The sequence below is a fragment of the Scyliorhinus torazame genome, chromosome 26 (genome assembly GCF_047496885.1).
Source record: "Scyliorhinus torazame isolate Kashiwa2021f chromosome 26, sScyTor2.1, whole genome shotgun sequence".
NCBI classification, from domain to species: domain Eukaryota; kingdom Metazoa; phylum Chordata; class Chondrichthyes; order Carcharhiniformes; family Scyliorhinidae; genus Scyliorhinus; species Scyliorhinus torazame.
The window spans coordinates 36,636,023-36,659,798 of record NC_092732.1 but is presented as its reverse complement, the minus strand read 5'-3'; the positions used below and the strand labels follow the sequence as shown (position 1 = coordinate 36,659,798).

The 23,776-nt window shown below is 58.1% G+C and overlaps 1 protein-coding gene across 1 annotated transcript in view; it reads left to right on the top strand.

Moving 5' to 3' along the window:
- Positions 1-23,776, top strand: part of LOC140402878 (uncharacterized) — a 120,994-nt gene that overhangs the window by 79,845 nt on the left and 17,373 nt on the right. Inside the window, exons 15-16 of the mRNA XM_072490504.1 lie at positions 12,711-12,814; positions 17,831-17,970. Coding sequence (XP_072346605.1) covers positions 12,711-12,814; positions 17,831-17,970 — 244 coding nt within the window. The remainder of the gene's footprint in view (positions 1-12,710; positions 12,815-17,830; positions 17,971-23,776) is intronic.

Sequence of the window (23,776 nt, the reverse complement as noted above, 5' to 3'; positions counted from 1 at the left end):
TAACCTCCTCCAGCCCCTACACCCCCTCCCTATCTCTGTAACCTCCTCCAGCCCCTACACCCCCCTCCCTATCTCTGTAACCTCCTCCAGCCCCTACACCCCCTCCCTATCACTGTAACCTCCTCCAGCCCCTACACCCCCTCCCTATCTCTGTAACCTCCTTCAGCCCCTACACCCCCTCCCTATCTCTGTAACCTTCTCCAGCCCCCACACCCCCTCCCTATCTCTGTAACCTCCTCCAGCCCCTACACCCCCTCCCTATCTCTGTAACCTCCTCCAGCCCCTACACCCCTCCCTATCTCTGTAACCTCCTCCAGCCCCTACACCCCCTCCCTATCTCTGTAATCTCCTCCAGCCCCTACACCCCCTCCCTATCTCTGTAACCTCCTCCAGCCCCTACACCCCCTCCCTATCTCTGTAACCTCCTCCAGCCCCTACACCCCCTCCCTATCTCTGTAACCTCCTCCAGCCCCCACACCCCCTCCCTATCTCTGTAACCTCCTCCAGACCCCTACACACCCTCCCTATCTCTGTAACCTCCTCCAGCCCCTACACCCCCTCCCTATCTCTGTAACCTCCTCCAGCCCCCACACCCCCTCCCTATCTCTGTAACCTCCTCCAGACCCCTACACACCCTCCCTATCTCTGTAACCTCCTCCAGCCCCTACACCACCTCCCTATCTCTGTAACCTCCTCCAGCCCCTACAGCCCCTCCCTATCTCTGTAACCTCCTCCAGCCCCGACACCCCCTCCCTATCTCTGTAACCTCCTCCAGCCCCGACACCCCCTCCCTATCTCTGTAACCTCCTCCAGCCCCTACACCCCCTCCCTATCTCTGTAACCTCCTCCATCCCCTACACCCCCTCCCTATCTCTGTAACCTCCTCCAGTCCCGACACCCCCTCATTATTACTGTAACCTCCTCAACCCCCTAACCTCCTCCAGTCCCCACCCCCCCTCATTATCTCTGTAATCTCCTTCAGCCGCGACAACCTCCTCCCTATCTCTGTAACCTCCTCCAGCCCCTACACCCCCCTCCCTATCTCTGTAACCTCCTCCACCCCCTACACCCCCTCCCTATCTCTGTAACCTCCTCCAGCCCCTACACCCCCTCCCTATCTCTGTAACCTCCTCCAGCCCCTACACCCCCTCCCTATCTCTGTAACCTCCTCCAGCCCCTACTCCCCCTCCCTATCTCTGTAACCTCCTCCAGCCCCTACTACCCCTCCCTATCTCTGTAACGTCCTCCAGCCCCTACACCCCCTCCCTATCTCTGTAACCTCCTCCAGTCCCCTACACCCCCTCCCTATCTCTGTAACCTCCTCCAGCCCCTACACCCCCTCCCTATCTCTGTAAACTCCTCCAGCCCCTACATCCCCTCCCTATCTCTGTAACCTCCTCCAGACCCCTACACACCCTCCCTATCTCTGTAACCTCCTCCAGCCCCCACAGCCCCTCCCTATCTCTGTAACCTCCTCCAGCCCCCACACCCCCTCCCTATCTCTGTAACCTCCTCCAGACCCCTACACACCCTCCCTATCTCTGTAACCTCCTCCAGCCCCGACACCCCCTCCCTATCTCTGTAACCTCCTCCAGCCCCTACACCCCCTCATTATCTCTGTAACCTCCTCCAGCCCCTACACCCCCTCCCTATCTCTGTAACCTCCTCCAGCCCCGACACCCCCTCCCTATCTCTGTAACCTCCTCCAGCCCCTACACCCCCTCCCTATCTCTGTAACCTCCTCCATCCCCTACACCCCCTCCCTATCTCTGTAACCTCCTCCAGCCCCGACACCCCCTCATTATTACTGTAACCTCCTCAACCCCCTAACCTCCTCCAGTCCCCACCCCCCCTCATTATCTCTGTAATCTCCTCCAGCCCCGACAACCTCCTCCCTATCTCTGTAACCTCCTCCAGTCCCTGCAGCCCCTCCCTATTTCTGTAACCTCCTCCAGTCCCCACACCCCCTCATTATCTCTGAAACCTCCTCCAGCCCCTGCACCCCCTCCCTATCTCTGTAACCTCCTCCAGCCCCTACATCCCCTCCCTATCTATGTAACCTCCTCCTGCCCCTACACGCCCTCCCTATCTCTGTAACCTCCTCCAGCCCCTACACCCCCTCCCTATCTCTGTAACCTCCTCCAGCCCCTACACCCCCTCCCTATCTCTGTAACCTCCTCCAGCCCCTACACCCCCTCCCTATCTCTGTAACCTCCTCCAGCCCCCTACACCCCCTCCCTATCTCTGTAACCTCCTCCAGCCCCCTACACCCCCTCCCTATCTCTGTAACCTCCTCTAGCCCCTACACCCCCTCCCTATCTCTGCAACCTCCTCCAGCCCCCTACACCCCCTCCCTATCTCTGTAACCTCCTCCAGCCCCTACACCCCCTCCCTATCTCTGTAACCTCCTCCAGCCCCCTACACCCCCTCCCTATCTCTGTAACCTCCTCCAGTCCCCCCCCCTCATTATCTCTGTAACCTCCTCCAGCCCCTACATCCCCTCCCTATCTCTGTAACCTCCTCCTGCCCCTACAACCCCTCCCTATCCCTGTTACCTCCTCCAGCCCCTACACCACCTCCCTATCTCTGTAACCTCCTCCAGCCCCCTACACCCCCTCCCTATCTCTGTAACCTCACCAGCCCCTACACCCCCTCATTATCACTGTAACCTCCTCAACCCCCTAACCTCCTCCAGTCCCCACCCCCCCCTCATTATCTCTGTAACCTCCTCCAGCCCCCTACACCCCCTCCCTCTCACTGTAACCTCCTCAACCCCCTAACCTCCTCCAGTCCCCACCCCCCCCTCATTATCTCTGTAACCCCCTCCAGCCCCTACACCCCATCCCTAACTCTGTAACCTCCTCCAGCCCCCTACACCCACTCCCTATCTCTGTAACCTCCTCCAGCCCCCTACACCCCCTCCCAACTCTGTAACCTCCTCCAGCCCCCTACACCCCCTCCCTATCTCTGTAACCTCCTCCAGCCCCTACACCCCCTCCCTGTCTCTGTAACCTCCTCCAGCCCCTACACCCCCTCCCTATCTCTGTAACCTCCTCCAGCCCCTACACCCCCTCCCTATCTCTGTAACCTCCTCCAGCCCCCTACACCCCCTCCCTATCTCTGTAACCTCCTCCAACCCCTACACCCCCTCCCTATCTCTGTAACCTCCTCTAGCCCCTACACCCCCTCCCTATCTCTGTAACCTCCTCCAGCCCCCTACACCCCCTCCCTATCACTGTAACCTCCTCAACCCCCTAACTTCCTCCAGTCCCCACCCCCCCTCATTATCTCTGTAAACTCCTCCAGCCCCTACATCCCCTCCCTATCTCTGTAACCTCCTCCTGCCCCTACACCCCCTCCCTATCCCTGTAACCTCCTCCAGCCCCTACACCCCCTGCCTATCGCTGTAACCTCCTCCAGCCCCTACACCCCCTCCCTATCTCTGTAACCTCCTCCAGCTCCTACTCCCCCCTATCTCTGTAACCTCCTCCAGCTCCTACACCCCCTCCCTATATCTGTAACCTCCTCCAGCCCCCTACATCCCCTCCCTATCTCTGTAACCTCCTCCAGCTCCTACTCCCCCTCCCTATCTCTGTAACCTCCTCCAGCCCCGACACCCCCTCCCTATCTCTGTAACCTCCTCCAGCCCCTACACCCCCTCCCTAACTCTGTAACCTCCTCCAGTCCCCTACACCCCCTCCCTATCTCTGTAACCTCCTCCAGCCCCTACACCCCCTCCCTATCTCTGTAACCTCCTCCAGCCCCGACACCCCTTCCCTATCTCTGTAACCTCCTCCAGTCCCTACATCCCCCTCCCCGTCTTTGTAACCTCCTCCAGCCCCCTACAACCCCCTCCCTATCTCTGTAACCTCCTCCAGCCCCCTACACCCCCTCCCTATCTCTGTAACCTCCTCCAGCCCCCACACCCCCTCCCTATCTCTATAACCTCCTCCAGCCCCTACACCCCCTCCCTAACTCCGTAACCTCCTCCAGCCCCGACACCCCCTCCCTATCTCTGTAACCTCCTCCAGTCCCTACACCCCCCTCCCTGTCTTTGTAACCTCCTCCAGCCCCTACACCCCCTCCCTATCTCTGTAACCTCCTCCAGCCCCTACAACCCCCTCCCTATCACTGTAACCTCCTCCAGCCCCCTACACCCCCTCCCTAACTCTGTAACCTCCCCCAGCCCCTACACCCCCTCCCTATCTCTGTAACCTCCTCCAGCCCCTACACCCCCTCCCTATCTCTGTAACCTCCTCCAGCCCCTACACCCCCCTCCCTGTCTCTGTAACCTCCTCCAGCCCCCTACACCCCCCTCCCTGTCTTTGTAACCTCCTCCAGCCCCTACACCCCCTCCCTATCTCTGTAACCTCCTCCAGCCCCTACAACCCCCTCCCTATCTCTGTAACCTCCTCCAGCCCCTACACCCCCTCCCTATCTCTGTAACCTCCTCCAGCCCCTACACCCACTCCCTATCTCTGTAACCTCCCCCAGCCCCTGCACCCCCTCCCTATCTCTGCAAACTCCTCCAGCCCCTACACCCCCTCCCTATCTCTGTAACCTCCTCCAGCCCCTACACCCCCTCCCTATCTCTGTAACCTCCTCCAGCCCCTACACCCCCTCCCTATCTCTGTAACCTCCTCCAGCCCCTACAGCCCCTCCCTATCTCTGTAACCTCCTCCAGCCCCTACACCCCCTCCCTATCTCTGTAACCTCCTCCAGCCCCTACACCCCCTCCCTATCTCTGTAACCTCCTCCAGCCCCTACACCCCATCCCTATCTCTGTAACCTCCTCCAGCCCCTACACCCCCTCCCTATCTCTGTAACCTCCTCCAGCCCCTACACCCCCTCCCTATCCCTGTAACGTCCTCCAGCCCCTCCAGCCCCTCCCTATCTCTGTAACCTCCTCCAGCCCTGACACCCCCTCCCTATCTCTGTAACCTCCTCCAGCCCCTACACCCCTCCCTATCTCTGTAACCTCCTCCAGCCCCTACACCCCCTCCCTATCTCTGTAACCTCCTCCAGCCCCTACACCCCCCTCCCTATCTCTGTAACCTCCTCCAGCCCCTACACCCCCTCCCTATCACTGTAACCTCCTCCAGCCCCTACACCCCCTCCCTATCTCTGTAACCTCCTTCAGCCCCTACACCCCCTCCCTATCTCTGTAACCTTCTCCAGCCCCCACACCCCCTCCCTATCTCTGTAACCTCCTCCAGCCCCTACACCCCCTCCCTATCTCTGTAACCTCCTCCAGCCCCTACACCCCTCCCTATCTCTGTAACCTCCTCCAGCCCCTACACCCCCTCCCTATCTCTGTAATCTCCTCCAGCCCCTACATCCCCTCCCTATCTCTGTAACCTCCTCCAGACCCCTACACACCCTCCCTATCTCTGTAACCTCCTCCAGCCCCCACAGCCCCTCCCTATCTCTGTAACCTCCTCCAGCCCCCACACCCCCTCCCTATCTCTGTAACCTCCTCCAGACCCCTACACACCCTCCCTATCTCTGTAACCTCCTCCAGCCCCGACACCCCCTCCCTATCTCTGTAACCTCCTCCAGCCCCTACACCCCCTCATTATCTCTGTAACCTCCTCCAGCCCCTACACCCCCTCCCTATCTCTGTAACCTCCTCCAGCCCCGACACCCCCTCCCTATCTCTGTAACCTCCTCCAGCCCCTACACCCCCTCCCTATCTCTGTAACCTCCTCCATCCCCTACACCCCCTCCCTATCTCTGTAACCTCCTCCAGCCCCGACACCCCCTCATTATTACTGTAACCTCCTCAACCCCCTAACCTCCTCCAGTCCCCACCCCCCCTCATTATCTCTGTAATCTCCTCCAGCCCCGACAACCTCCTCCCTATCTCTGTAACCTCCTCCAGTCCCTGCAGCCCCTCCCTATTTCTGTAACCTCCTCCAGTCCCCACACCCCCTCATTATCTCTGAAACCTCCTCCAGCCCCTGCACCCCCTCCCTATCTCTGTAACCTCCTCCAGCCCCTACATCCCCTCCCTATCTATGTAACCTCCTCCTGCCCCTACACGCCCTCCCTATCTCTGTAACCTCCTCCAGCCCCTACACCCCCTCCCTATCTCTGTAACCTCCTCCAGCCCCTACACCCCCTCCCTATCTCTGTAACCTCCTCCAGCCCCTACACCCCCTCCCTATCTCTGTAACCTCCTCCAGCCCCCTACACCCCCTCCCTATCTCTGTAACCTCCTCCAGCCCCCTACACCCCCTCCCTATCTCTGTAACCTCCTCTAGCCCCTACACCCCCTCCCTATCTCTGCAACCTCCTCCAGCCCCCTACACCCCCTCCCTATCTCTGTAACCTCCTCCAGCCCCTACACCCCCTCCCTATCTCTGTAACCTCCTCCAGCCCCCTACACCCCCTCCCTATCTCTGTAACCTCCTCCAGTCCCCCCCCCTCATTATCTCTGTAACCTCCTCCAGCCCCTACATCCCCTCCCTATCTCTGTAACCTCCTCCTGCCCCTACAACCCCTCCCTATCCCTGTTACCTCCTCCAGCCCCTACACCACCTCCCTATCTCTGTAACCTCCTCCAGCCCCCTACACCCCCTCCCTATCTCTGTAACCTCACCAGCCCCTACACCCCCTCATTATCACTGTAACCTCCTCAACCCCCTAACCTCCTCCAGTCCCCACCCCCCCCCTCATTATCTCTGTAACCTCCTCCAGCCCCCTACACCCCCTCCCTCTCACTGTAACCTCCTCAACCCCCTAACCTCCTCCAGTCCCCACCCCCCCCTCATTATCTCTGTAACCCCCTCCAGCCCCTACACCCCATCCCTAACTCTGTAACCTCCTCCAGCCCCCTACACCCACTCCCTATCTCTGTAACCTCCTCCAGCCCCCTACACCCCCTCCCAACTCTGTAACCTCCTCCAGCCCCCTACACCCCCTCCCTATCTCTGTAACCTCCTCCAGCCCCTACACCCCCTCCCTGTCTCTGTAACCTCCTCCAGCCCCTACACCCCCTCCCTATCTCTGTAACCTCCTCCAGCCCCTACACCCCCTCCCTATCTCTGTAACCTCCTCCAGCCCCCTACACCCCCTCCCTATCTCTGTAACCTCCTCCAACCCCTACACCCCCTCCCTATCTCTGTAACCTCCTCTAGCCCCTACACCCCCTCCCTATCTCTGTAACCTCCTCCAGCCCCCTACACCCCCTCCCTATCACTGTAACCTCCTCAACCCCCTAACTTCCTCCAGTCCCCACCCCCCCTCATTATCTCTGTAAACTCCTCCAGCCCCTACATCCCCTCCCTATCTCTGTAACCTCCTCCTGCCCCTACAACCCCTCCCTATCCCTGTAACCTCCTCCAGCCCCTACACCACCTCCCTATCTCTGTAACCTCCTGCAGCCCCCTACACCCCCTCCCTATCTCTGTAACCTCATCCAGCCCCTACACCCCCTGCCTATCGCTGTAACCTCCTCCAGCCCCTACACCCCCTCCCTATCTCTGTAACCTCCTCCAGCTCCTACTCCCCCCTATCTCTGTAACCTCCTCCAGCTCCTACACCCCCTCCCTATATCTGTAACCTCCTCCAGCCCCCTACATCCCCTCCCTATCTCTGTAACCTCCTCCAGCTCCTACTCCCCCTCCCTATCTCTGTAACCTCCTCCAGCCCCGACACCCCCTCCCTATCTCTGTAACCTCCTCCAGCCCCTACACCCCCTCCCTAACTCTGTAACCTCCTCCAGTCCCCTACACCCCCTCCCTATCTCTGTAACCTCCTCCAGCCCCTACACCCCCTCCCTATCTCTGTAACCTCCTCCAGCCCCGACACCCCTTCCCTATCTCTGTAACCTCCTCCAGTCCCTACATCCCCCTCCCCGTCTTTGTAACCTCCTCCAGCCCCCTACAACCCCCTCCCTATCTCTGTAACCTCCTCCAGCCCCCTACACCCCCTCCCTATCTCTGTAACCTCCTCCAGCCCCCACACCCCCTCCCTATCTCTATAACCTCCTCCAGCCCCTACACCCCCTCCCTAACTCCGTAACCTCCTCCAGCCCCGACACCCCCTCCCTATCTCTGTAACCTCCTCCAGTCCCTACACCCCCCTCCCTGTCTTTGTAACCTCCTCCAGCCCCTACACCCCCTCCCTATCTCTGTAACCTCCTCCAGCCCCTACAACCCCCTCCCTATCACTGTAACCTCCTCCAGCCCCCTACACCCCCTCCCTAACTCTGTAACCTCCCCCAGCCCCTACACCCCCTCCCTATCTCTGTAACCTCCTCCAGCCCCTACACCCCCTCCCTATCTCTGTAACCTCCTCCAGCCCCTACACCCCCCTCCCTGTCTCTGTAACCTCCTCCAGCCCCCTACACCCCCCTCCCTGTCTTTGTAACCTCCTCCAGCCCCTACACCCCCTCCCTATCTCTGTAACCTCCTCCAGCCCCTACAACCCCCTCCCTATCTCTGTAACCTCCTCCAGCCCCTACACCCCCTCCCTATCTCTGTAACCTCCTCCAGCCCCTACACCCACTCCCTATCTCTGTAACCTCCCCCAGCCCCTGCACCCCCTCCCTATCTCTGCAAACTCCTCCAGCCCCTACACCCCCTCCCTATCTCTGTAACCTCCTCCAGCCCCTACACCCCCTCCCTATCTCTGTCACCTCCTCCAGCCCCCTACACCCCCTCCCTATCTCTGTAACCTCCTCCAGCCCCCTACACCCCCCTCCCTGTCTTTGTAACCTCCTCCTGCTCCTACACCCCCTCCCTATCTCTGTAACCTCCTCCAGCCCCCTACACCCCCTCCCTATCTCTGTAACCTCCTCCAGCCCCATACACCCCCCTCCCTGTCTTTGTAACCTCCTCCAGCCCCCTACACCCCCCTCCCTGTCTTTGTAACCTCCTCCAGCTCCTACACCCCCTCCCTATCTCTGTAACCTCCTCCAGCCCCCTACACCCCCACCCTATCTCTGTAACCTCCTCCAGCTCCTACACCCTCTCCCTATCTCTGTAACCTCCTCCAGCTCCTACACCCCCTCCCTGTCTTTGTAACCTCCTCCAGCCCCTACACCCCCTCCCTATCTCTGTAACCTCCTCCAGCCCCTACACCCCTTCCCTATCGCTGTAACCTCCTCCAGCCCCCTACACCCCCTCCCTATCTCTGTAACCTCCTCCAGCCCTCTACACCCCCCTCCCTGTCTTTGTAACCTCCTCCTGCTCCGACACCCCCTCCCTATCTCTGTAACCTCCTCCAGCCCCCTACACCCCCTCCCTATCTCTGTAACCTCCTCCAGCCCCCTACACCCCCCTCCCTGTCTTTGTAACCTCCTCCAGCTCCTACACCCCCTCCCTATCTCTGTAACCTCCTCCAGCCCCTACACCCCCTCCCTATCACTGTAACCTCCTCCAGCCCCCTACACCCCCACCCTATCTCTGTAACCTCCTCCAGCTCCTACACCCTCTCCCTATCTCTGTAACCTCCTCCAGCTCCTACACCCCCTCCCTGTCTTTGTAGCCTCCTCCAGCCCCTACACCCCCTCCCTATCTCTGTAACCTCCTCCAGCCCCTACAGCCCCTCCCTATCTCTGTAACCTCCCCCAGCCCCTACACCCCCTCCCTATCTCTGTAACCTCCTTCAGCCCCCTACACCCCCCTCCCTATCTCTGTAACCTCCTCCAACCCCGACACCCCCTCCCTATCTCTGTAACCTCCTCCAGCCCCTACACCCCCTCCCTATCTCTGTAACCTCCTCCAGCCCCTACACCCGCTCCCTATCTCTGTAACCACCTCCAGCCCCTACACCCCCTCCCTATCTCTGTAACCTCCTCCAGCCCCTACACCCCCTCACGATCTCTGTAACCTCCTCCAGCCCCTACCCCCACTCCCTATCTCTGTAACCTCCTCCAGCCCCTACACCCCCTCCCTATCTCTGTAACCTCCTCCAGCCCCTACACCCCCTCCCTATCTCTGTAACCTCCTCCAGCCCCTACACCCCCTCCCTATCTCTGTAACCTCCTCCAGCCCCTACACCCCCTCCCTATCTCTGTAACCTCCTCCAGCCCCTACACCCCCTCCCTATCTCTGTAACCTCCTCCAGCCCCTACACCCCCTCCCTATCTCTGTAACCTCCTCCAGCCCCTACACCCCCTCCCTATCTCTGTAACCTCCTCCAGCCCCTACACCCCCTCCCTATCTCTGTAACCCCCTCCAGCCCCTACACCCCCTCCCTATCTCTGTAACCTCCTCCAGCCCCTACACCCCCTCCCTATCTCTGTAACCTCCTCCAGCCCCTACACCCCCTCCCTATCTCTGTAACCTCCTCCAGCCCCTACACCCCCTCCCTATCTCTGTAACCTCCTCCAGCCCCTACACCCCCTCCCTATCTCTGTAACCTCCTCCAGCCCCTACACCCCCTCCCTATCTCTGTAACCTCCTCCAGCCCCTACACCCCCTCCCTATCTCTGTAACCTCCTCCAGCCCCTACACCCCCTCCCTATCTCTGTAACCCCCTCCAGCCCCTACACCCCCTCCCTATCTCTGTAACCTCCTCCAGCCCCTACACCCCCTCCCTATCTCTGTAACCTCCTCCAGCCCCTACACCCCCTCCCTATCTCTGTAACCTCCTCCAGCCCCTACACCCCCTCCCTATCTCTGTAACCTCCTCCAGCCCCTACACCCCCTCCCTATCTCTGTAACCTCCTCCAGCCCCTACACCCCCTCCCTATCTCTGTAACCTCCTCCAGCCCCTACACCCCCTCCCTATCTCTGTAACCCCCTCCAGCCCCTACACCCCCTCCCTATCTCTGTAACCTCCTCCAGCCCCTACACCCCCTCCCTATCTCTGTAACCTCCTCCAGCCCCTACACCCCCTCCCTATCTCTGTAACCTCCTCCAGCCCCTACACCCCCTCCCTATCTCTGTAACCTCCTCCAGCCCCTACACCCCCTCCCTATCTCTGTAACCTCCTCCAGCCCCTACACCCCCTCCCTATCTCTGTAACCTCCTCCAGCCCCTACACCCCCTCCCTATCTCTGTAACCTCCTCCAGCCCCTACACCCCCTCCCTATCTCTGTAACCTACTCCAGCCCCTACACCCCCTCACGATCTCTGTAACCTCCTCCAGCCCCCTACACCCCCTCCCTATCTCTGTAACCTCCTCCAGCCCCCTACACCCCCTCCCTATCTCTGTAACCTCCTCCAGCCCCTACACCCCCTCCCTATCTCTGTAACCTCCTCCAGTCCCTCCGATGTCCACCAACACTTTTCCTTTCCAATCCTTGCTTGTAATGGGACTAACAGGCAGCGGGCCAGCTGTTGTGGTCGGCACGGGGGCTGGCGTTGGGGATCGGAGAAGTAGATTTGACGAGGTATTGAACACGTGTTCAAAAGGGCCTGGGGGGTGGGGAACAGATTCTTTCAGAGGGGAAGCACCAGTGTGATGATCTGACCAACCTCTCTCACTCTCTTCCACACATTAAATATTCTCCTTGCAAAGTACACCACGAACCCGGTGGTGGCGGCAACACTGAACATATGGGGACAGTGGAGGTGACAGAGAGGGGTGCGGGGAGCCCTGGTGGGGTCCCCTATCAGGAACAACCATAGGTTCACCCCAGGAAGAATGGATGGAGGATTTCAGAGCTGGTACCAGTTGGGAATTAGGAAGGTGGGAGATTTATTCATAGATGGGACTTTTGCGAGCTTGGGAGCACTGGAGGAAATGTATAAGTTGCCCCGGGGGAATTTCTTGAGATATATGCAGGTGAGGGCGTTTACTAGATAACAGGTGAGGGAATTTCCGCGGCTCCCGACACAGGGGATACAGGACAGGGTGCTTTCAGGGGTGTGGGTCGGAGAGGGCAAGGTGTCAGAGATTTACCGAGAGATGAGGGAAGAGGGGGAGGAGTCGGTGGGCGAACTAAAAGGAAAGTGGGAAGAAGAACTAGGGGAGGAGATAGAGGAGGGTATGTGGGCTGATGCCCTAAGCAGGGTAAATTCCTCTTCCTCACGCGCCAGGCTTAGCCTGATTCAATTTAAGGTGCTACATAGAGCACACATAACGGGAGCAAGATTGAGCAGGTTCTTTGGAGTGGAGGACAAATGTGGGAGGTGCGGCGGGAGCCCGGCAAACCACGCACATATGTTTTGGGCATGCCCGGCACTGGAAGGGTATTGGAAGGGAGTGATTTCGAAGGTGGTGAAGGCCCGGGTCAAACCAGGCTGGGGGTTAGCTCTATTTGGAGTTGCGGAAGAGCCGGGAGTGCAGGAGGCGAAAGAGGCCGACGTCGTGGCCTTTGCGTCCCTAGTAGCCCGGCGCAGGATCCTACTCATGTGGAAGGAGGCGAAACCCCCCGGACTGGAGGCCTGGGTAAACGATATGGCGGGGTTCATTAAACTGGAGCGGATAAAGTTTGCCCTGAGAGGATCGGCTCAAGGGTTCACCAGGCGGTGGCAGCCATTTCTCGACTACCTAGGGGAACGTTAGAGGGAAGACAGATGACCAGCAGCAGCGACCCAGGGGGGAGCGGGGCGGAGGAGGCTTAGTTGAGTATAGGTCAATAGAGTACGAGGTTTTGTTACTTGTATATTATTATTATTATTGTTAAAAAAATTCTGTTTTGTTACTGTTATCGTTTCGCTTGTTTTGTAAGCGGGAAAAATGTTGCTCAGGGAAAAAAAATTTCAATAAAATATATTTTAAAAAAAATAAATTTCTCCTTGCCGCTCGTGCAGCTGACTGCGATGCCACGTTGTTGAGTGACGCCAATCTGGATATTCTGGGAGCCTACGTCACTTGCGCCCCGGCCAAGTACTTCAATCGGGTCACCCCTCAGAAGGTAGGACCTGACATCACCGTGTCCCCCTTTACTGCTTCTCGAAGAAGTCGTTGAAAGCCTGCTACTGCCGGGCACACCCCTCCACGGAGCGGACTTTTATTCTCTCCCGCTTTCTAACTCGCCCCACTCTCGACACACACAACAAACGCCACAGCGGGGTGACAGAAAGGGAAGGACGATATCAATCAAAAATAAACGGGTGAGGATTTTTGACGCTCTGGAATGACTTCCGGTTAGAACGTAGAACATAGCACATTACAGCGCAGTACGGGCCCTTCGGCCCTCGATGTTGCGCCGACCTGTGAAACCACTCTAAACCCATCTACACTATTCCCTTATCGGCCATATGTCTATCCAATGACCATTCGAATGCCCTTAGTGTTGGCGAGTCCACTACTGTTGCAGGCAGGGCATTCCTCGCCCTTACTACTCTCTGAGTAAAGAACCTACCTCTGACATCTGTCCTATATCTATCACCCCTCAATTTAAAGCGATGTCCCCTTGTGCTAGACATCACCATCCGAGGAAAAAGGCTCTCACTGTCCACCCTATCCAATCCTCTGATCATCTTGTATGCCTCAATTAAGTCACCTCTTAACCTTCTTCTCTCTAACGAAAACAGCCTCAAGTCCCTCAGCCTTCCCTCATAAGATCTTCCCTCCATACCAGGCAACATTCTGGTAAATCTCCTCTGCACCCTTTCCAATGCTTCCACATCCTTCCTATAATGCAGCCACCAGAATTGCACGCAATACTCCAAATGCGGCCGCACCAGAGTTTTGTACAGCTGCAACATGACCTCATGGCTCCGAAACTCAATCCTTCTACCAATAAAAGCTAACGCACCGTACGCCGCCTTAACAACCCTCTCGACCTGGGTGGCAACTTTCAGGGATCTATGGACATGGACACCGAGATCTCTCTGCTCATGTACACTGCCAAGAATCTTACCATTAGCCCAGTACTCTGTCTTCCTGTTATTCCTTCCAAAATGAATCACCTCACACTTTTCTGCATTAAACTCCATTTGCCACCTCTCAGCCCAGCGCTGCAGCCTATCTATGCCCCTCTGTAACTTGTAACATCCTTCCGCACTGTCCACAACTCCACCGACTTTAGTGTCATCTGCAAATTTACTCATCCATCCTTCTACCCCCTCCTCCAGGTCATTTATAAAAATGACAAACAGCAGTGGCCCCAAAACAGATCCTTGTGGTCACCACTAGTAACTGGACTCCAGGCTGAACATTTCCCATCAACCACCACCCTTTGTCTTCTTCCAGCTAGCCAATTTCTGATCCAAACGGCAAAATCACCCTGAATCCCATGCCTCTGTATTTTCTGCAGTCGCCTACCGTGGGGAACCTTATCAAACGCTTTACTGAAATCCATATACACCATATCAACTGCTTTACCCTCATCCACCTGTTTGGTCACCTTCTCAAAGAACTCAATAAGGTTTGTGAGGCACGACCTACCTTCACAAAACCGTGTTGACTATCTCTAATCAAATTATTCCTTTCCAGATGATTATACATCCTATCTCTTAGAAACCTTTCCAAGATTTTGCCCACAACAGAAGTAAGGCTCACTGGTCTATAGTTACTGGGGTTGTCTCTACTCCCCTTCTTGAACAAGGGGACAACATTTGCTATCCTCCAGTATTCTGGCACTATTCCTGTAGACAAAGATGACTTAAAGATCAAAGCCAAAGGCTCAGCAATCTCCTCCCTAGCGTCCCAGAGAATCCTAGGATAAATCCCATCCGGCCCAGGGGACTTACCTATTTTCACACATTCCAGAATTGCAAACACCTCCTCCTTATGAACCTCAAGCCCTTCTAGTCTAGTAGCCTGAATCTCAGTATTCTCCTCGACAACATTGTCTTTTTCCTGTGTGAATATGGACGAAAGATATTAATTTAGCACCTTTCCTATCTCCTCGGACTCCACGCACAACTTCCCTACTGGCCCTACTCTTACCCTAGTCATTCTTTTATTCCTGTCTTCCTGAAGTTCAGCCTTTCGTTTTGGTACCTCTTTCTCGGCTGGGGATGGTTTGCTCCGGGACGGTTGTCTCCTTTCTCTGCGGACCCTGCGTCATTTCAGGTCGACAGCGAAGGATGGGCCAGGCCCTCGCTGCTTTCAGAGCAACAGGGCAGTTCTTGCAGTTCAGCAAGCAGGAGGGAGAGAGAGAGGGAGACAGAGAGAGAGAGAGAGAGAGAGAGAGAGAGACTGAGAGAGCGAGGGCAAGTTCCTTCCACTTCCAAGCTCTAAACACTTCTGCCCATCTCTCTCAGCTGGCATCACGCAGGAACCAACCCCAGCAAGCATCACGCAGGCAGAACACTGTCCCTGGCCAGCCTGCCGGTTGCCAGTTGGCCAATCAAAACGTCTTTCCACAAAAGACCATTCGGTGCCGAGGAGTCTGGTTTCTCCTTTCAAAAACACCTGGGAACACAGTGTCCTGGCCAGGAGGCTGACTCAACTGAGTCCTCTGCTTGAAGGAACACCCCGATTATGGGCCCATGGACCGAAATAGAAAGGACTCCTACCCCTGTTTGAGGGAGACAGTGTAGAGGGAGCTTTACTCTGTATCTAACCCCGTGCTGTACCTGTCCTGGGTGTGTTTGATGGGGACAGTGTAGAGGGAGCTTTACTCTGTATCTAACCCCGTGCTGTACCTGTCCTGGGAGTGTTTGATGGGGACAGTGTAGAGGGAGCTTTACTCTGTATCTAACCCCGTGCTGTACCTGTCCTGGGAGTGTTTGATGGGGACAGTGCAGAGGGAGCTTTACTCTGTATCTAACCCCGTGCTGTACCTGTCCTGGGAGTGTTTGATGGGGACAGTGTAGAGGGAGCTTCACTCTGTATCTAACCCCGTGCTGTACCTGTCCTGGGAGTGTTTGACGACGACAGTGTAGAGGGAGCTTTACTCTGTATCTAACCCCGTGCTGTACCTGTCCTGGGAGTGTTTGATGGGGACAGTGTAGAGGGAGCTTCACTCTGTATCTAACCCCGTGCTGTACCTGGCCTGGGAGTGTTTGATGGGGACAGTGTGGAGGAGCTTTACTCAGTATCTAACCCTGTGCTGTACCTGTCCTGGGAGTGTTTGATGGGGACAGTGTAGAGGGAGCTTTACTCTGTATCTAACCCTGTGCTGTACCTGTCCTGGGAGTGTTTGATGGGGACAGTGTGGAGGAGCTTTACTCAGTATCTAACCCTGTGCTGTACCTGTCCTGGGAGTGTTTGATGGGGACAGTGTAGAGGGAGCTTTACTCTGTATCTAACCCGTGCTGTACCTGTCCTGGGAGTGTTTGATGGGGACAGTGTAGAGGGAGCTTTACTCTGTATCTAACCCCGTGCTGTACCTGTCCTGGGAGTGTTTGATGGGGACAGTGTAGAGGGAGCTTTACTCTGTATCTAACCCCGTGCTGTACCTGTCCCGGGAGTGTTTGATGGGGACAGTGTAGAGGGAGCTTTACTCTGTATCTAACCCCGTGCTGTACCTGTCCTGGGAGTGTTTGATGGGGACAGTGTAGAGGGAGCTTTACTCTGTATCTAACCCGTGCTGTACCTGTCCTGGGAGTGTTTGATGGGGACAGTGTAGAGGGAGCTTTACTCTGTATCTAACCCCGTGCTGTACCTGTCCCGGGAGTGTTTGATGGGGACAGTGTAGAGGGAGCTTTACTCTGTGTCTAACCCCGTGCTGTACCTGTCCTGGGAGTGTTTGATGGGGACAGTGTAGAGGGAGCTTTACTCTGTATCTAACCCCGTGCTGTACCTGTCCTGGGAGTGTTTGATGTGGACAGTGTAGAGGGAGCTTTACTCTGTATCTAACCCCGTGCTGTACCTGTCCTGGGAGTGTTTGATGGGGACAGTGTAGAGGGAGCTTTACTCTGTATCTAACCCCGTGCTGTACCTGTCCTGGGAGTGTTTGATGGGGACAGTGTAGAGGGAGCTTTACTCTGTATCTAACCCCATGCTGTACCTGTCCTGGGAGTGTTTGATGGGGACAGTGTAGACGGAGCTTTACTCTGTATCTAACCCCGTGCTGTACCTGTCCTGGGAGTGTTTGATGGGGACAGTGTAGAGGGAGCTTTACTCTGTATCTAACCCTGTGCTGTACCTGTCCTGGGAGTGTTTATTGACAAGTCTCCAATACAGGTGCTTAGATTCCTCAATGTGCTGATTCCCACTGGCTGAAAGTGGATGTTCTGGGGCGAGATTCTCCGTCCCCCCCCCGCCGGGTCGGAGAATTGCCGGGGGCTGGCATGAATCCCGCCCCCGCCGGTTGCCGAAGTCTCCGGCACCGGAGATTCGGCGGGGGCGGGAATCGCGCCGGTTGGCGCCCCCCCCCCCCCGCTTGATTCTCCGGCCCGGATGGGCCGAAGTCCCGCCGATAAATTGCCTGTCCCGCCGGCGTAAATTAAATCACCTACCTTACCGGCGGGACAAGGCGGCGTGGGCGGGCTCCGGGGTCCTGGGGGGGGGGGGGCGCGGGGCGATCTGGCCCCGGGGGTGTGCCCCCCACGGTGTACCTGGCCCGCGATCGGGGCCCACCGATCCGCGGGCGGGCCTGTGCCGTGGGGGCACTCTTTCCCTTCCGCCTCCGCCACGGTCTCCACCATGGCGGAGGGGGAAGAGACTCCCTCCACTGCGCACGCGCGGGGAACTGTGAGCGGCCGCTGACGCTCCCGCGCATGCGCCGCCCGGGGATGTCATTTCCGCGCCAGCTGGCGGGGCGGAAATTCGTCCGGCGCCGACCGAGCCCCTCAATGTTGGGGCTCGGCCCCCAAAGATGTTTTGGGCACCAGTCGGCGGACATCGCGCCGTTTCGGGAGAATTTCGCCCCTGGTGTCATATTGAAAGGAGGTTTCAAATCTGATTTCCCTCTGTCTCCTCGTGTACCCCCACTGTCGCTATTTATCCCCTAGTTTTTGTCCGGCATAATCTATGCCTGGGAACGCATCCATGAATTAATCTTGCAATCTGTCCCTTTCATCCCTGCTCTCAGCTCTGTGGGCAATTCGAGAATATGGAATTTGCCAAGGGGATTACCTGCATGTTTGACATCCAACCGTCGCGAGCGAGGAAAATTCTCTCCATGCTAAACGGGACCTGTATCGACCTCACCGACCCCTCCGCCATTAAGCGGTAAGCAGTGTCGGGCACATGTTGCAGGCAGCGGAGCGAGAAATGACCTTTTGATTGGGGGGGGGGGGGGTTGCGGGTGGGAGGGCTGGACAGGGCTCGCCAACTGCCCCCATCTGCATCAACGCACAATCCCGCTGTCGGATGCAAGCAAGCTCCAGTGTGGGTTGCACTGAATGTCCTTGCCCCGAAAGGTCATCAATATTTAGTCTGGCATAACTTCCTCAGAGCTGTTATGGGCCAGGGTTTATAGAACCCCAAAGTGTACCATGGAGTTCACCTGACCCACAACTTTTACTAGATTGTGGTGCGGGGAGCGCACGGCCCACTCTCCAGGTGTGGGACAGCAGAAATGGACAAGTATTTTTTAAAGCAAAACAATGTTTATTCTATGAACTCAAGTTAACCTTTTTAAAACATACAGTGAACATCTTAGCGACCATCAATTCAAATACAACCCCCAAAGACTACAACACTAAGTAATCCATAAGCTGTCCTTTTAACATCCAGAAGCCTTTAAAAAAAAACCTTTAAACAGAAGCACATCAGGTTAAAGTCACTACTGTTATTAGTTTTAAATCACCAAAGGATCGATTTGCAGTTTTTAGATTACAGAGAGAGATTCATACACCTTCTGGCTGTGACTGCAGCTACCCAGCTCTGACAACGAGACTAAAACACACCCTGCAGCAAACAGCCTAAAACAAAAGTAAAAAGCTGACAGACAGCCCAGCTCCACCCACTCTCTGACATCACTGCAGTAATAAACACCCATTTCTTAAAGGTACTCTCAGATGACAGTACTGACCCTCCCACAGTGCGGCACTCCCTCAGTGCTGACCCCCCAACAGTGCGGCGATCCCTCAGTACTGACACTCTGACAGTGCGGCTCCCTCAGTACTGACCCTCTGACAGTGCGGCGCTCCCTCAGTACTGACCCTCCCACAGTACGGTGCTCCCTCAGTACTGACCCTCTGACAGTGCGGTGCTCCCTCAGTACTGACCCTCCCACAGTGCAGCGCTCCCTCAGTACTGACCCTCTGACAGTGCTGTGCTCCCTCAGTACTGACCCTCCCACGGTGCAGCACTCCCTCAGTGCTGACCCTCTGACAGTGCGGCGCTCCATCAGTACTGACCCTCCCACAGTGCGGCACTCCCTCAGTACTGACCCTCTGACAGTGCGGCGCTCCCTCAGTACTGACCCTCTGACAGTGCGGTGCTCCCTCAGTACTGACCCTCTGACAGTGCGGCTCTCCCTCAGTACTGACCCTCCCACAGTGCAGCGCTCCCTCAGTACTGACTCTCTGACAGTGCGGCACTCCCTCAGTACTGACCCTCCCACAGTGCGGTGCTCCCTCACTACTGACCCCCCCCCCCACAGTGCAGCGCTCCCTCAGTACTGACCCTCTGACAGTGCTGTGCTCCCTCAGTACTGACCCTCCCACGGTGCGGCACTCCCTCAGTACTGACCCTCTGACAGTGCGGCGCTCCCTCAGTACTGACCCTCTGACAGTGCGGCGCTCCCTCAGTACTGACCCTCCCACAGTGCGGCACATCCTCAGTACTGACCCCCTGACAGTGCGTCGCTCCCTCAGTACTGACCCTCCCACAGTGCGGCACTCCCTCAGTACTGACCCTCCGACAGTGCGGTGTTCCCTCAGTACTGACTCTCTGACAGTGCGGCGCCCCCTCAGTACTGACCCTCCGACAGTGCGGCGCTCCCTCAGTACTGACCCTCTGACAGTGCGGCACTCCCTCAGTACTGACCCTCTGACAGTGCGGCGCTCCCTCAGTACTGACCCTCTGACAGTGCGGTGCTCCCTCAGTACTGACCCTCCCACAGTGCGGCACTCCCTCAGTACTGACCCTCCGACAGTGCGGCGCTCCCTCAGTACTGACCCTCTGACAGTGCGGCACTCCCTCAGTACTGACCCTCTGACAGTGCGGCGCTCCCTGAGTACTGACCCTCTGACAGTGCGGCGCTCCCTCAGTAATGACCCTCCCACAGTGCGGTGCTCCCTCAGTACTGACCCTCTGACAGTGCGACACTCCCTCAGTACTGACCCCCCCCCTCCCCCACACAGTGCGGCACTTCCTCAGTACTGACCCTCTGACAGTGCGGCGCTCCCTCAGTACTGACCCTCCCACAGTGCGGCACTCCCTCAGTACTGACCCTCCGACAGTGCGGTGTTCCCTCAGTACTGACTCTCTGACAGTGCGGCGCCCCCTCAGTACTGACCTTCCGACAGTGCGGCGCTCCCTCAGTACTGACCCTCTGACAGTGCGGCACTCCCTCAGTACTGACCCTCTGACAGTGCGGCGCTCCCTCAGTACTGACCCTCTGACAGTGCGGCACTCCCTCAGTAATGACCCTCCCACAGTGCGGTGCTCCCTCAGTACTGACCCTCCCACAGTGCGGTGCTCCCTCAGTACTGACCCTCTGACAGTGCGGCGCTCCCTCAGTACTGACCCTCTGACAGTGCGGCACTCCCTCAGTACTGACCCTCCCACAGTGCGGCGCTCCCTCAGTACTGACCCTCTGACAGTGCGGCGCTCCCTCAGTACTGACCCTCCCACAGTGCGGCACTCCCTCAGTACTGACCCTCCGACAGTGCGGCGCTCCCTCAGTACTGACCCTCTGACAGTGCGGCACTCCCTCAGTAATGACCCTCCCACAGTGCGGTGCTCCCTCAGTACTGACCCTCCCACAGTGCGGTGCTCCCTCAGTACTGACCCTCTGACAGTGCGGCGCTCCCTCAGTACTGACCCTCTGACAGTGCGGCACTCCCTCAGTACTGACCCTCCCACAGTGCGGCGCTCCCTCAGTACTGACCCTCTGACAGTGCGGCGCTCCCTCAGTACTGACCCTCTGACAGTGCGGCACTCCCTCAGTACTGACCCTCCCACAGTGCGGCGCTCCCTCAGTACTGACCCTCTGACAGTGCGGCACTCCCTCAGTACTGACCCTCTGACAGTGCGGCGCTCCCTCAGTACTGACCCTCTGACAGTGCGGCACTCCCTCAGTACTGACCCTCTGACAGTGCGGCGCTCCCTCAGTACTGACCCTCTGACAGTGCGGCGCTCCCTCAGTAATGACCCTCCCACAGTGCGGTGCTCCCTCAGTACTGACCCTCCCACAGTGCGGCGCTCCCTCAGTACTGACCCTCTGACAGTGCGGCGCTCCCTCAGTACTGACCCTCTGACAGTGTGGCACTCCCTCAGTACTGACCCTCCCACAGTGCGGCGCTCCCTCAGTACTGACCCTCTGACAGTGCGGCGCTCCCTCAGTACTGACCCTCTGACAGTGCGGCGCTCCCTCAGTACTGACCCTCTGACAGTGCGGCACTCCCTCAGTACTGACCCTCTGACAGTGCGGCGCTCCCTCAGTACTGACCCTCTGACAGTGTGGCACTCCCTCAGTACTGACACCCCCCCCCCCCACACAGTGCGGCACTCCCTCAGTACTGACCCTCTGACAGTGCGGCGCTCCCTCAGTACTGACCCTCTGACAGTGCGGCGCTCCCTCAGTACTGACCCTCCCACAGTGCGGCACTCCCTCAGTACTGACCCTCCGACAGTGCGGCGCTCCCTCAGTACTGACCCTCTGACAGTGCGGCGCTCCCTCAGTAATGACCCTCCCACAGTGCGGTGCTCCCTCAGTACTGACCCTCCCACAGTGCGGCACTCCCTCAGTACTGACCCTCCCACAGTGCGGCACTCCCTCAGTACTGACCCTCCGACAGTGCGGCGCTCCCTCAGTACTGACCCTCCCACAGTGCGGTGCTCCCTCAGTACTGACCCTCTGACAGTGCGGCGCTCCCTCAGTACTGACCCTCTGACAGTGCGGCACTCCCTCAGTACTGACCCTCCCACAGTGCGGCGCTCCCTCAGTACTGACCCTCTGACAGTGCGGCGCTCCCTCAGTACTGACCCTCTGACAGTGCGGCACTCCCTCAGTACTGACCCTCCCACAGTGCGGCGCTCCCTCAGTACTGACCCTCTGACAGTGCGGCACTCCCTCAGTACTGACCCTCTGACAGTGCGGCGCTCCCTCAGTACTGACCCTCTGACAGTGGGCACTCCCTCAGTACTGACACTCTGACAGTGCAGCGCTCCCTCAGTACTGACCCTCCCACAGTGCGGCGCTCCCTCAGTACTGACCCTCTGACAGTGCGGCGCCCCCTCAGTACTGACCCTCCGACAGTGCGGCGCTCCCTCAGTACTGACCCTCTGACAGTGCGGCACTCCCTCAGTACTGACCCTCTGACAGTGCGGCGCTCCCTCAGTACTGACCCTCTGACAGTGCGGCGCTCCCTGAGTAATGACCCTCCCACAGTGCTGTGCTCCCTCAGTACTGACCCTCCCACAGTGCGGCACTCCCTCAGTACTGACCCTCCGACAGTGCGGCGCTCCCTCAGTACTGTCCCTCTGACAGTGCGGCACTCCCTCAGTACTGACCCTCTGACAGTGCGGCGCTCCCTCAGTACTGACCCTCTGACAGTGCGGCGCTCCCTCAGTAATGACCCTCCCACAGTGCGGTGCTCCCTCAGTACTGACCCTCCCACAGTGCGGCGCTCCCTCAGTACTGACCCTCTGACAGTGCGGCGCTCCCTCAGTACTGACCCTCTGACAGTGCGGCACTCCCTCAGTACTGACCCTCCCACAGTGCGGCGCTCCCTCAGTACTGACCCTCTGACAGTGCGGCGCTCCCTCAGTACTGACCCTCTGACAGTGCGGCACTCCCTCAGTACTGACCCTCCCACAGTGCGGCGCTCCCTCAGTACTGACCCTCTGACAGTGCGGCACTCCCTCAGTACTGACCCTCTGACAGTGCGGTGCTCCCTCAGTACTGACCCTCTGACAGTGTGGCACTCCCTCAGTACTGACCCCCCCCCCCCCCCCCCCACACAGTGCGGCACTCCCTCAGTACTGACCCTCTGACAGTGCGACACTCCCTCAGTACTGACCCCCCCCCCCCACACAGTGCGGCACTCCCTCAGTTCTGACCCTCTGACAGTGCGGCGCTCCCTCAGTACTGACCCTCTGACAGTGCGGCGCTCCCTCAGTACTGACCCTCTGACAGTGCGGTGCTCCCTCAGTACTGACCCTCCCACAGTGCGGCACTCCCTCAGTACTGACCCTCCGACAGTGCGGCGCTCCCTCAGTACTGACCCTCTGACAGTGCGGCGCTCCCTCAGTACTGACCCTCCGACAGTGCGGAGCTCCCTCAGTACTGACCCTCTGACAGTGCGGCACTCCCTCAGTACTGACCCTCCCACAGTGCGGCACTCCCTCAGTACTGACCCTCTGACAGTGCGGAGCTCCCTCAGTACTGACCCTCTGACAGTGCGGCACTCCCTCAGTACTGACCCTCTGACAGTGCGGCGCTCCCTCAGTAATGACCCTCTGACAGTGGGCACTCCCTCAGTACTGACCCTCCCACAGTGCGGCGCTCCCTCAGTACTGACCCTCTGACAGTGCGGCGCTCCCTCAGTACTGACCCTCTGACAGTGCGGCACTCCCTCAGTACTGACCCTCCCACAGTGCGGTGCTCCCTCAGTACTGACCCTCCCACAGTGCGGCACTCCCTCAGTACTGACCCTCCCACAGTGCGGTGCTCCCTCAGTACTGACCCTCTGACAGTGCGGCGCTCCCTCAGTACTGACCCTCTGACAGTGCGGCACTCCCTCAGTACTGACCCTCCCACAGTGCGGCGCTCCCTCAGTACTGACCCTCTGACAGTGCGGCGCTCCCTCAGTACTGACCCTCTGACAGTGCGGCACTCCCTCAGTACTGACCCTCCCACAGT